The 14,871-nt window shown below is 44.0% G+C and overlaps 1 protein-coding gene across 1 annotated transcript in view; it reads right to left on the bottom strand.

The window, feature by feature from the left end:
• The window catches only part of clcn2b (chloride channel, voltage-sensitive 2b), a 131,201-nt gene that overhangs the window by 98,314 nt on the left and 18,016 nt on the right, over positions 1-14,871 (bottom strand). The window contains exon 2 of the mRNA XM_079733752.1: positions 8,261-8,402. Coding sequence (XP_079589878.1) covers positions 8,261-8,402 — 142 coding nt within the window. The remainder of the gene's footprint in view (positions 1-8,260; positions 8,403-14,871) is intronic.

Here is a 14,871-nt window from a genome sequence, read left to right as displayed (position 1 = left end):
TGTATCACCGGACGCAACCTTCTCCATTAAGGGATTTAATGATTGAAAACATTAAATTGAAACAAGCAAGGGCTTAATAAGCATGCAGCTTCAAAATAACATTTAGCCTGTGAAGCAATTTGGAGAGATTCAGAAAAACGTAGAGAGACAGGGAAAGAGATTTCAACTCTCTTAAATTCAGAGCAACTGGCGCGCAACAGATATTACATGTCAGCCGTAATTGATATGCTGGAGTATTTCGTGGTGAATCAATTGCTGTTACGTGAAGACAATGCTGGTTTTGCCAGTGTGCTAGATGAAAATAGTTCCATGGGGCTGTTCTTGTCTCTCTTCGAGTACACAATGCGCAAAGATCCAGAACTGACAAGGATAACAAAAACAATCCCACAGAATGCACGCTATACCAGCCCACAGATACAAAACGAGATTATTGAAATGATGAGCAAACTTGTGACAGAGGAGATAGTGCGACAAGTCAGCGATAGCTGGTATTCAATTTAAGTGGATGGCACACGGGATCCTTTGGGCCAAGAAAAGATATCTGTAGTTGTGCGTTTTGTTGACGAAAACTATGGTGTGTGTGAACGCCTCTTGGTAATGGCCACATCTGAGAAAGGTAATGCAGAGGCTCTGACAGGGGTCATCATTGATGAGCTCACCAGCACCGGACTCAGCACAGACAAAATTCTGAGTCAGGTTTATCATGGCGCATCACCCATGCCTAGCAGGCATGGTGGTGTGCAAAAACAAGCTGGATCGTAACATAGCATATATTCATTGTTTTAATCACCAACTTCATCTGGTTGTGATTCATGCCATGTCCAGTGAAGTAGCTGTCGAGGATTTTTTCAGACTATGCAACATGCTGAAGCCAGTCATCAGGAAGCCAACCGTGGCTGTTCTGTAGAAAGGCGAGACCCTGAGACGTCTCTTGGACAAGAGATGGACTGGACACTTGGCAACGGTAAAAGTTGTGGGGAAGAGTTTTCACGACATATCCACATTACTGACCGAGGTGAAAAACACACGAGGCCTTGGAGCTGAGGTTCGCGTCGAGGCTACGGGGCTGCTTCGTGCCATTACGCTGCGCAGTTTTCTTTTCATTGCGCACCTTGTTAAGAAACTGTTGTCACTTTTTGAGCCGCCTAACAGACTACTTCAAGGCGAAGATATGGACTTGTTGTCACCGCGGTGACACTTGTGAACAGCGCTTCTGACTGTGTGAAGACACTGCGCACAGAAAACAAGTTTTCTGCACTGTGGGATCTCTGCGCTCCTCCAGCCACGGCCACCGAGGCTGTGCCGGTGACCGACCCTGGTCCAAGCAAGAGAAGACGCACAATTAACAAGAACCTCCTTGGATTTACAGTTGAAGAAACAGTTGGTCAGCCACAAAGTGACATAGCAGAAAAGACTGAGTTCAAGAGAGCATTTTACAGTGTTATTGATGCTGTGCAAGGAGAGATGGATGCGCGTTTTGGAGAGCGCAGTAGCGAGCTCATCGGCGCACTGGTTGCTTTGTAACCCCTTTCCTGCTATTAGCTGGAACTGATGTGGCTGAATCTGAATATACTGTGGCTCGTGAGTTCCTGGTTAAGAAAATGAATGACACCCCGATTCCCCCCGAAGACGGAAAATGGACAATAGCAAACATCCTTAGCACATTCAACTGTGCACTCCAGGCTATGCCGACTGTTCTCACAGCCTACACCCTTGCCCTAACTTTAGGAGCTTCCACAGCAATGTGTGAAAACTCATTTTCCACGCTGAAAAACTTATTCTCAGAGCATCGGCGCAGTATGCTGCACAGACGCAAGGCCCAGCTGATTCAGCTTGCTTTTGAAAAGGACCTGACTCACAAGCTTACGTCCGAGTGGAAGGATATGTTGAAGAGGAGGTTCAGCTCGGAGGAACGCCGCCTCCCGCTGTACTAACAGGAGAGAGGGAGGACAGCGCTGACTCCACTCAAAGTAAGCTATCGTGTGTGTGTGTGTGTGTATGTGCGTGTGTGTGTGTCTAATGGCAATGCATATCCCTCTGTCAACTGCTTTTACAACTGATATGTTGTACAGTCCAGTGTTTTATGGATATATATTCATAGCATTGCTTGTATGTAATGTATTGCTTTAAATGATGAGGAATGATGTGATGTTGTAGGCTATAGGTTACCCGGTCATATTGCTGTTGGTTATGTTTGACGTGATGATTATGTGCTGCGCAAATAGAGGATAGGATTATTCAAAATATACACACGTGGAGAAAATTGTTGGTACCCCTCTGTTAATGAAAGAAAAACCCACAATGGTCACTGAAATAACTTGAAACTGACAAAAGTAATAATAAAAAAATTAAAAATAAATAAATAATAATTTACTGAAAATTAACCAATGAAAATCAGACACTGCTTTTGAATTGTGGTTCAACAGAATCATTTTAAAAAACAAATGAAACAGGCCTGGACAAAAATGATGGTACCCCTAGAAAAGATTGAAAATAATTTGACCATAGGGAAATGTTAAACTAAGGTGTGTCCTCTAATTAGCATCACAGGTGTCTTCAAACTTGTAATCAGTCAGTCTGCCTATTTAAAGGGAGAAAAGTAGTCACTGTGCTGTTTGGTGACATGGTGTGTACCACACTGAACATGGACCACAGGAAGCGAAGGAGAGAGTTGTCTCAGGAGATTAGAAAGAAAATTATAGACAAGCATGTAAAAGGTAAAGGCTATAAGACCATCTCCAAGCAGCTTGATGTTCCTGTGACTACAGTTGCACATATTATTCAAAAGTTTAAGGTCCATGGGACTGTAGCCAACCTCCCTTGACGTGGCCGCAGGAGGAAAATTGATGAAAAAATGAAGAGACGGATAATAAGAATGGTAACCAAAGAGCCCAGAACAACCTCCAAAGAAATTAAAGGTGAACTCCAAGGTCAAGGTACATCAGTATCAGATCGCACCATCCGTCGTTGTTTGAGCCAAAGTGGACTTCATGGGAGACGACCAAGGAGGACACCACTGTTGAAAGCAAATCATAAAAAAGCGAGACTGGAATTTGCCAAAATGCATATTGACAAGCCACAAAGCTTCTAGGAGAATGTCCTATTGACAGATGAGACAAAACTAGAGCTTTTTGGCAAGGCACATCAGCTCTATGTTCACAGACGCAAAAATGAAGCATACCAAGAAAAGAACACTGTCCCTACTGTGAAACATGGAGGAGGCTCAGTTACGTTCTGGGGCTGCTTTGCTGCATCTGGCACAGGGTGTCTTGAATCTGTGCAGGGTACCATGAAATCTCAAGACTATCAAGGCATTCTGGAGAGAAATGTGCTGCCTAGTGTCAGAAAGCTTGGTCTCAGTCGCAGGCCATGGGTCCTCCAACAAGATAATGACCCAAAACACACAGCTAAAAACACCCAAGAATGGCTAAGAGCAAGACATTGGTCTATTCTGAAGTGGCCTTCTATGAGCCCTGATCTAAAACCTATTGAACATCTGTGGAAGGAGCTGAAACATGCCATCTGGAGAAGGCACCCTTCAAACCTGAGACAACTGGAGCAGTTTGCTAATGAAGAGTGGGCCAAAATACCTGTTGACAGGTGCAAAAGTCTCATTGACAGTTACAAAAATCGTTTGATTGCAGTGATTGCCTCAAAAGGTTGTGCAACAAAATATTAAGTTAAGGGTACCATCATTTTTGTCCAGGCCTGTTTAATTCGTTTGTTTTTTAAAATGATTCTGTTGAACCACAATTCAAAAGCAATGTCTAATTTTCATTATTTAATTTTCAGTAAATTTTTATTTATTATTACTTTTGTCAGTTTCAAGTTATTTCAGTGACCATTGTGGGTTTTTCTTTCATTAACAGAGAAGTACCAACAATTTTGTCCACGTGTGTACGTACTGTAGGCTACTAATAATTGTGCCCCCCTATGCATTTCATATGCCCCCCTTAAGACTCAGGTCTGGCGACGGGTCTGGGTGTGCATCTCTCCTTTATAGGACGATCCGATACGTATCTAGATACATGTGCTACGATACGATTCAGGGACGATACAATTTAATATGGAACGATTCGCTTCAATGTTCTAACGATCCGGTGCGATTTGATGAGATATGAATCAATCTGATAGATACAGTTAATATTTATTTAACGTTAACACATACATTTTCTATTAATTAAAATAAGCCTTCTATAAAAGACATTGCCTACTTTCAAATATATATATATATATATATATTAGGGGTGTAACGGTACACGTATTTGTACCGAACCGTCAGTACAGGCACTTCAGAGCGGTTACAGAGGTGTAGCCTACCGCGGTACGTAAATGTGGCGTACGGGCAACGATCGTCGAATAGTCGAATAGTTGAAGTCACGTAGAATATCGAATAATGAATGTGACTATCGCTATTTATTACACGGCTCTTCTCAATGCTGTTGAACGCTCCGTTGACTTGCATGGGCCGTCACAACTTCCGGTGGTGAATAGCGTCCTCGGTTGCTAAGCGACGTCAACGTCTTTGGCGGACTATTTCTCTGCTGATGAACACTACGAATGCCGGTGACAAATAAATTGTAAAAAGACACACCGTGTGAAATTATATTTTTGACGTGTCTAGTTCACCGTCATGCAGGCTTTGTTCAGTAAAATAAATAAACAATTAATTAAATAAATAGCGATCTGTTTTCGGCGCATGTAGGTCTGAAATAAACAGATTAATTTCATACAAATCATAAAAGCCTCTCCCTGTGTCATTGTGTGTGCGTGTATCCGAGGTGCGTGCGTGCGTGGGGGGTTCTTGATTGAGCGATTTTCGCATATTATTCGAATACTTCTCAGCGAATATCGAATAGTATTTTTTGCCAGGAATGCACATCCCTTCCACACGCATTTGAAAAGGCACCATTCAGGTGTTACTATCACTGTTGCTGTGAAAAAAAAACGAGCTGTGCAAACCCAGCTCACGACACTATTTCAACAACCCCTGTCTGCGAATTCAGAAATGCAAATGCCATAACCAAGTTTATTGGTGTTTTCATTGCTGCTGATCTACGGCCATTCTCCGTTGTTGACAAACAAGCAGTTTTTTCAAAATTTTCCTCTTAACTGTGGACCGTACCGTACCGTGACTTAAAAACCGAGGTACGTACGTAACCGTGACTTTGTGTACCAATACACCCCTAATATATATGGTATAGGGCCCATGGAATCATAGGTTTTTACATTTATTTCTTTATGGCATGGGGAAAAAAAATATAAATTTAGAACAACTTACCTATTTATTTGTTTATTTATACACTTGATTGCTGTCCTACACAATTAAAAAAATTGCGAAGCTTTTGTCAGAGGCAAGACCCAAAGGACTTCCACACGTTTGATTTCAGATTCGCTGCACTTAAAATCGTTTCACCGTTTTGGCACGTATGGCTGTTATTCACGCACTCACAACTCTGGTTGTTCCCTGCTCGCGAGAGGCTGGGCGCGCCAAGGACGCGCACGCAAACATACACAAACCCACACACACAGATCTGCTCACTTCTTTCAGTTTCATTTTCCAGATCCGTATGGAAACGGAATGAAATTAGTTGACAATACTGTCTTGATATCAGGATAAGGCTCTCTCAACTGATTCACAACGTTTATATCGGTGCATCGACAGATTCTTGGTCATTTTAAATCGATTCAGGGGTCCACATATCAATGTAGTCGCATCTGTGTTAATCCAATCGGATACCGATTGGATTTGTATCGGTGAATCATTACACCCCTAATATTTATGATTTACAAGAATGGCATATTACCTCAAGTTCTATATTTATTCTGGTTTTATATATTATGTTGATCTTGTATAATGTTTGATCCAAAATAAAGTTTCTGCAGTTTCTAACAGATTGTGAGCATGAATGATATTCTTATCTAATCATACCGTGCTTTTCCATGTGGGTAAGGTTGCATTCCTAAAACATTCAAACTATACAGTAAAATTCCAGAAACAGTTCAAAACCCCGTCAACGACTACTAATGACGTACTGTAACTAGGTCTTGAAGGGTTGTCGTCCCATTTCGTAGGGGTAAGGTTGAGGGGTAGGGTTAAGGGGTAGGGGTAAGGGATAGGGTTAAGGTGGAGATTTTTGTAGAGCAATGAGTCCGGATTGGGCCTTAGAATATGGGCCCGGTAGATTCAGACTAGGGGCCCAGTAGATTTAACTCTGAAGGGAGAGACACCCTGGACACATCCGCATCTCTTACAAGCGCTTTCATATTCAAGCAAAATTGGTATTGTAACCAAAATATCCCAACCAAATAGATATTGAATCTAATCTAATCAAATTCAGAATCATAACTACTAGAAGCATCTCGATTAAACTAATTTCTGAGATGGAAGCTGAAAGGACAAAAGCAAAGCTAGAGCAAAAAACACAGACACACAGCATTGGGAGAGGTGTACGAACAACGGGTGCATTACCTTGTTCTAAACAGTAGAGGGTGCTTATTTACAACAGTCATTTGCCAGAGACTGAGCGAAAGAGAGAACATTACACCATGACTGTTTTCAATAATTATAGCTTGGCAGAAGAATTATTTGATACCATGAAAAAGCTAAATAATATGTCAAGTAAAAGTACAAATACAATTTCGGCTCTGAAGTAAGACGATAATGAATGAAAAAAAGCAATCAATCTTCACATGCAGGTGAATTCATTTCCCCTGTCAGGTCCCGGAATATTTAATCACATGCAACCTTGACCTGTCCAACTTTCTATGCAACACCATCATTGACATAACAATTTTTCAACAGTGTGTGTATATGATGAGAATAATGAACCAACTGCTAAGGCTGCAACAAAACATAGAGAAGGAGCATCACTGAACACACCCTGGAAGGTACCTGTTGTTACGGCTGCAGACACCCGTCAAGTCTGTATTAAACACATCTGAAGGCTTCCAGTCAGCACTCCAGGGATAATGCCTTGGAGAGGCCGACTCGGCAGTGGGGGACGAAGGGGCCAAGGAATTTAGCTTTCCTGCACATTGCTACCAGTCAGTGTTAGGGCGGTCAATGTGTCAGAGAGATAATATGTAGTTTGCTTCTGTGCAATGATGATGCATGATGCAACCACAGTAAAATGGGATATAAGTTATATTTGTCGTATTTATCCTTCTTCCTTATCTAGATAGATGCTAGTAGACTCAAGTGTGATTATATTCCAAAACTATTGACAGTGAACATAATTGCCCCCCTCAACATATCACTTTAAATACAAATAATACGCAATGGAAATGACAGATGAGAACCTAGGCCCTAACCTAGCTCGGCTTGGCATCGGATATTAACAGGCTCTTATTGACCTAAACATGGAGGCCCACTATGACAGACCCCACTGAACAATGAGATGGGCTGTGAGTGAACAGGAATAGCTCTCACCCTCTACTGTCATTGAAGCTAGCTCATGAAAAATCCAGGCTAAGCCTCAAGGTGTCCTCCAGGTGTACGTTATAAAGGACCTGAACTCAAGGGGTCCTCCAAGTGTACGCTATAATGGACCTGAACTCAAGGTGTCCTCCAGGTATACCTTGTAAAGGACCTGAACTCAAGGTGTCCTCCAGGTATACCTTGTAAAGGACCTGAACTCAAGGGGTCCTCCAGGTGTACCTTGTAAAGGACCTGATCTCAAGGTGTCTTCCAGGTGTACGTTATAATGGACCTGAGTTCTACGTTATAAAGGATGTTACCTGACCTCCAGGTGTCCTCCAGTCCAGGTGGTCATTATAAAGGACCTGAGATATGCGAAACCAGCATGCGCTCCATACACGCCCTGGACTTAAACCACAAGAACAGCTGTCTGCATTATTACGTATGTATCATCACATTGTGATTAGCCTTATCACAAATTAACCACGCTTTGCGAAATATTGCACTACTTCAGGCCAGCTAAAAGATGCCATGAGATGATTCGGCAACAACTACTTAGTCATGGCATTTCCCCATGGCATGTTCATCAATTTACTCATTCATTCATTGCAGGTAGACAGGGGGACCCGGAACCTTCATCTTGGGGTCAAACACCCTCACCTGTAGATCTCATGTACTGCAGCTAATGTCTCAAGGCTCTTCATTAACACAACATCACCCTACTGGGACCCTGTTGCTGGTCCCAGGAGCCCAGGTCTGTCAGGACCTTGCTGCTGATACTCAATATTCGGTATGGGCAGCGTTCTGGGGGGTTAATGCCAGTCTTCTGGGTGTACTCACTGCGACACTTGGCACAGCGTCCCTTGTCGTACTCCAGCAGGTCCAAGGAGCGGCCGACGGAGCGGCGCTGGCCTCCTTCCCGCAGGCGAGCCGCCTCCTCCTTGGCATACACCCCCAGCTCCTGGGTGTAGCGCCCATACATCTGGAGGGGAGGAACACACACACACACGCACATGCACACGCACACACACAGTTAGAGTTACTTGCATGTTGCCCATACTCCTGTTATGAACTGGGCACATGCCTCTAACTAAGATTGCACCAAATACATTTGAAATAAATCCTAAATATCCCAGCAGCACTGGGGCGTTAAGCCACCACGCTCCGGCCAATGATTAACAAGAGGCATAATAAGTAAGCCTAATCATGTTATTGTAATTGTTTGGTGGTATTGCAGCATTCCTATCACTGGTGGTAATAAAAGGGATCAAAGTTAAATATATGCCCCTGAACTGTCCTGTTCACAAGGCCTCTGTTCACTCATATAATTAAATACATTTGAATTGTACAGGGGGCACTTGGATAATCACAAGTCCCTTATCACACACCACGATAGTAATTGTCCCTTTACTTAACACACACACACACACACACACACACACACACACACACACACACACACACACACACACACACACACACGCTCAGATCCCCGCTGGCGCGTGGATCTGAAGCATATTAAGGACGTCTTATCGTTAGGTTATCAAGCCTTCAAGGTCATTGCTTGGGAATCAGACGAGCTGCTTAGCCAACAACTGAACATCCACTGAGTAGAAGGAGCTAGAAGGATCTCCATGGACCAACAGACGGTGATTAGATCAGATGGAGCCAGAACCATCTTGGAGAGATTACTCATTTACTTTGCTTATCTGCAGGTTGACGATTTGTTGGCATGGATTGGCAGAGCTGTCCTTGTCTTGAGTCAACCAAACGCGGCGCAAAGCCAATGGTCTATTTAGGAGGAGTGCTGAGATGTGACTCACTGCCTGCAGCCCTGCTCTGCTCGCAGTAGGTGAGGAACCCACGCCAAAGCTATAAGGGATACAGCAGGCAGTGTTTTTCTGGAAATCCATCCCTTTACCGAGTTATGAGGGGCTGTGATAGTGATAAAGCGGTATAGTGTGGGAAGGGTGAAGAAGTAAATACCAGACCCCATAGATCCAGGTTTATTTATAGACCAGAAGTGATGTTCATATGAAGCCTTAAACACCAGAGTGCGCTGGTTGCAGTCTGACTATGCGGTTTGTTGAACAACACATAAAGCCGTTCCTTTTTCTGGGCAGAAAAGAAACAGGAGGCCACTGGCCTCCTGCTGACGCAAAAAAAATGAGAGAAATGTATGGATGCATCAGGGAAACAAAAAAGACAGGAGAGTCACAACACTGTAGACCTGTGGAAAGGAGACCTGAAAGCACAGAGCAAGAGATGTGCCTGAGATGTGGGAGTGATTTGGGGTTTTCCCCGACAATAAATGCAGAGACTGGATGAAGAATGGCTCTCTGGGTAGAATTCCTGTCCGTGGCCATGATGGTGGCCCAAGGGCTTAATTAAGCAACGCCAAACACAAGAGGGGCAGAAATAGATGCTCAGATGCACCTCTGAGAAAGAAAGCGGCAAAAACAAAACAACTTCCATCTTTGGACTTTTCCGGAATAAAGGCAACCCTGGTTGGAAGCCTGTTATTACCCTGAGCCCGGGCAGAAATAGGCCCTCAGTTACGCATGCCTTCTGGGTTAATTGATCCCAGATGAACAGGCCGCGTGAAGGTGTCCCGCTTTGGGGTCCAGGGGTTGGCCTCCACCAGTAGTTCTACAGTGGAGCATCCAACACACGGAGAACCTGGACATTTCAAAAGCAGGTTCATCATCCATGATCCCACAAAGGGATGAAGGGATTGCTATTCACGAGGGAAACAGCACTGAGAGCCAATTCCAAATCAGAGGTGAAGGTTTCCTTTACTTAGCAAACCCTGCCTCCTGCTCTTTGATTGAGGAGTGCTACTGTGAGCAGTCTCTTGTGTATCACAAGGGGTCCAAAGGCCAGCAGCACTTGAGATACAAGGTGAGAAGATTGCCACACAAAACCAATACGTATAGGTCACAGCAGGCCTGGTTGACCAATCACAGCCAGCACTCGCTGTAGGAGATGGGACCTGTCGGAATGCAGGTAGTAAAAGGAAGAGTCCATCTTAATCAATACTGGTTGTTTTGGGGTCAAAGTTCAGTGAGTAAACCTATTCTACAGATAAAAAAAAGAGGGAGATAACCTGAATGGAAACAAACTCAATGAGAAAACACACATAGCACAGAGCCAAGCAATGAACAGAAGGAAAGACGCAAACTCTATGCCTGAGGAAGACTACCTGCAACCCTCTGAGGTGTCAAGCCCTGGGCACCCACAGCTGAAAGGATTGATGATCATATATTTAGCTTTAACAAATCTGAAGCTGTTGACAGATAACAGATTTTCCTTTATTTCACTCATCGACTCAAATCTGCATCCCTGTTACTGGAACGAGGACTTTGTAAAGACCATGGTGTCTACTGTTGATGAAAAGCTCCATCCAGACCCACCAGGGGGGACCTTGAGAACAGCGAGAGGGAGCCGGGTACAGGCCAAGGGGGGTACCACGCAGGGGGACACGGGTCAAGGGGGGTACCATCTAGGGGACCCCTGAGAAGACCCAGCAGAGGGAGGGAGAGGGAGAGAGGAGCTCAGAGACAGTGAGAGAGACAGAAAGAAGGAGAGGTGACAGAGTTCTTTATTGTCTCCACTTATTGTCTGACGATCTACTGAACAACCCAGTAGGGCCATGCCTCCCTGGCTCAGCCAATCACAGATGCAGATGACCCCAGGGGACGGACTGCAGCTTAATCAACACTTTAGAGATTACCCAGAACCACACAGCAGAGTGGACACACATGCACACGCACACACGCACACACACAAACACTTAATGTCTTCTGAAATCATTAAAGGACTATTCCGGTATTTTAAACATTGAGCCCACTTTCTGGTTTGTCTAGGATGAAGTAGAGTTGTAAACACCGAATTTTGAATATTGGTCCTGTCGAGTATTTGGCTAATTTCGAACCGCCCCTGCCTGGTTCACAATGGCTGGCTTGAAACGAAAAGGTGGGGGTGGTTGTAGTCTTTTCGCTCGGTTCTCGGTACTGTTGAGGCGGAGAACCGAGCAAAAAGACTACAACCAGCCACATTTCCATTTCCGGTCCCGGTCCGGTTTCCGTTTCAATGGATTTACAAAATGCCAAATGAAACACGACAGAAACTGTATTTCGCTATGATACTTGATTAAGAACATCAACAAACACCATCAACCACTTGATGAGTTTCACATTTCCGAAAACAAACGTTTAAGGGTGTTTTGTGAATGCACATAGCCAGCCATTGTGAAGCAGGCAGAGGCGATTCGAAATGAGCGAAATACCCGAGACAGGACCAATATTCAAAATTTCGGTGTTAACCACTCTATTTTATCCTAGACAAACCAGAAAGGGAGCTCAATGTTCAAAATACCGGAATTGTCCTGTAATTCAAACATCTTACAACTTCTTACATATGTCTAATGTGTTTCCAATTTTAGGAAAACACAGACACACACATTCATTACACCTGTAGCCTATATGTCCTGCCTCTGAGTGAGAGAAGCTCTCCCTCCGTCTATAGCATGTTCTTTAACAACCTTGTTATCCTGAAGCACTCGCCAGAGGCGGACACTTCCCTCTACGTGTATGCTTCTCTGGGAGGGCCAGAGAAAGAGGTTCTTCTTGGCCGCACTGTACTGGGACCAGTGTTGCAAGATTGGGTGGGAAATCTGGCAATACTGACTGGGACAAGAGGAAGCTGGCCTGAGGAAATCCTTGGCACGCGGCGACTCGGTTGCCCTGTCTTCACACTTAGCGCACATCATGTGGGTAAATGTGAGTGGGGTGTGTGTTGATACATCTCTTGGGTGGCGTGTTGTTTGTAGCCAACTTCCCAAGGCTGAAATGTTGGAGTCCCCGAATATTGAACTCTAATTCACAAGGCTCAGAACACACACACACACACCTGGCCCTAGTCCAGATTGTCGACCCCAAATGACCAGGGAGTGCACCGTTCTGCCCGAGCAAACCATCACTAACTTGGACTAATGAGCTCCCTGACAGTGTGTGTGTGTGTGCACGTGTATGTATGTATGTATGTATGTATGTATGTATGTATGTATGTATGTATGTATGTATGTATATATATGTGTGTGTGTGTGTGTGCTTGGCGAGTTGAGAAGTAGGAGGAGTCTGTTGAATTCATGAATTTTGTCATTAAATGATGAGACAGATGGCGAGAGGGAGAGAAGGAGGGAGGGATGGAGCGAGAGAGGGGGAGACCGGCAGACAGACAGACAGACAGACAGACAGAGGTATAGACACACAGAGAGACAGAGACCGGCAGATTGACAGAGAGAGAGAGATTAATTCACTTCAATCTTCAGCCTTCCTTGTCCAATCAATAACAGGCAGCAGAGGATTCAGGCAGTGGATCACACATTTCCTGGTGTATGTGAGATAAGAGTCTGTCTGTCTGTCTGTCTGTCTGTCTGTGGCCGGATATGGAACGGCAGCCAGCGTGGTTAGCTTGTGTGTGTACGTATGTAGACATTGCCAGAGGTCAATAATTGGGGGGGGGGGGGGGGGGAGCTGGATCAAGAATTCACAGCAACAGGGGGGTGGGGGCAACAGGAGGGGAATGATGGATGAATAGATGGAGGAGGGGGCTGTGTAGATACATGAATACACATGGGGGAAGGGGGTGTACTGTAAATAACGGGTCTCCAGGGGTAGGAGATGACAGAGACAGGGGGGGGGGGGGGGGCAGAGGGACAGAGAGAGAGAGAGAGCGGGACAGTTAGCTACGGAAGTCATGAGAGAAAGGGGGAGGAGGGAAGCTGTCAGTATATGGAGGAGTTTTAATTCACACTGCGATGCAGGCAGAATTTAAATGCATCTAGAGTGGTTCATTTTGGGAAGCACAAGTCACAGACAGTCAGGCAGGGGGTGGGGGAGGGAGAGGGAACACACACACACACTCCAGTGTGGCAGCCATGGGATCAATAGATCAGTGGTATTCCAGCAGTACGGGTCCTAGAGTCTCTAGACTCTTGTCTTTATTTGTCCTCTCCCTCTCTCCCAGCACGCCTCCCCCTCTCTCCCACTCAATGTCCAGCAGCCAGCTGCACATCACCAGTGTCCCCACGTCCAGACAGAGGGACGGCTGCTCTGAGGACCACTGTTTACACACACAGGCTTAAGACTAACAAAAGTACGATATAATGGTCGCAGTTATGGCTCATGGTGCAATACATTTTATAATAGAAATACTGTAACTTTAGGTATTCATATTGAAATCAATAGAGCTAGAGCCTACTAGGGTAAATTGTAAAAGAAAAAAGAAAAAACATTGAGCCCCCTTTCTGGTTTGTCTAGGATGAAATAGAGTGGTTGACACCGAAATTTTGACTATTGGTCCTATCTCAGGTATTTGGCTCATTTCGATATCACCCCTGCCTGCTTCACAATGGCTGGCTATGGGTGTTCACAAAACTGTCCTTAAAACAACCCTAAACGTTTGTTTTCAGAAATGTGCAACTCACCGAGTTGGCAAGTGGTGTTCGTTGATGTTCCAGATCTAATATCGTAGCGAACTAGAAAATGCATTTCCTGCAGAAAATGCGGTGAGTGCTGAAGTACAAAGTGAGGTTGAAAATATTTTTTTAATAAAGCCACATAGATTACTACATAAAGAAACATTAAATGGCTTAAATCAAGTGAAGGGATTTCCATTTAGAAAAAGTCTAAATGGAGTAAACAATTTAAACATGTACACCATTTAAAAAATGTAAATGGTTGGAAACAAATAAATTGACAGCTAAATGAAAAGGGCAAAGAATTGCTAAACATGCAGAAATGTGAAAGGAATTGAACTGAAGAATCTGAAATAGCCGAAATTGTATGTACTCATATGTATTGATTTTTCCAGCCTAATGCTATTAAAAGTTGTCCAATTGGGCAGGAAAATCGCCCAATCTGGCAAAGCTGCCTGAACATCGTAAAAAGTAGTCTAATTGAGTGAGAAAAACTGCCCAATCTGGCAACACTGCCTGCACGTCCTCGCGCAATGAGACCAACTGAAAACAAGCCGACATGGAACTTAAACTGTGATTTTGAAAAAAGTATTAAGGTTATCGGAATTCTTTTTTCAAGATACAAGTGTGTTGATTTGTTAAACCTTTGAACGAAGGTTAACGATACAATATTGACCAAGTTACGAAGTCTGAAGTAGTAAGTGTCAGAGAATGGGCGGACGGCTCCGCGGTCCGCCCATTGACTTCGATTGTGAAAAATGGTATTTGAAAAGTAGAATATCTTAAAACGTATGAAAAATTGAGAAAGGAGATAGGTCCCAAAGTTTGTAGAGAATAATAAAGAAATAAAGAATAAAACTTAAGAAGACCAATAGTGGAGCGCTGCATGCAGCACTCACCTAAATACAGTTTCTGTCGTGTTTTATTTGGCATTTTGTAAATCCATTGATTTTGGTTGGAAGACTCATAG

This window comes from Pollachius pollachius (assembly GCF_949987615.1).
Source record: "Pollachius pollachius genome assembly, chromosome: 3".
Classification (NCBI taxonomy): domain Eukaryota; kingdom Metazoa; phylum Chordata; class Actinopteri; order Gadiformes; family Gadidae; genus Pollachius; species Pollachius pollachius.
Note: the sequence above shows the minus strand (reverse complement) of the source record. Positions and strands in the feature narration are given on the sequence as shown.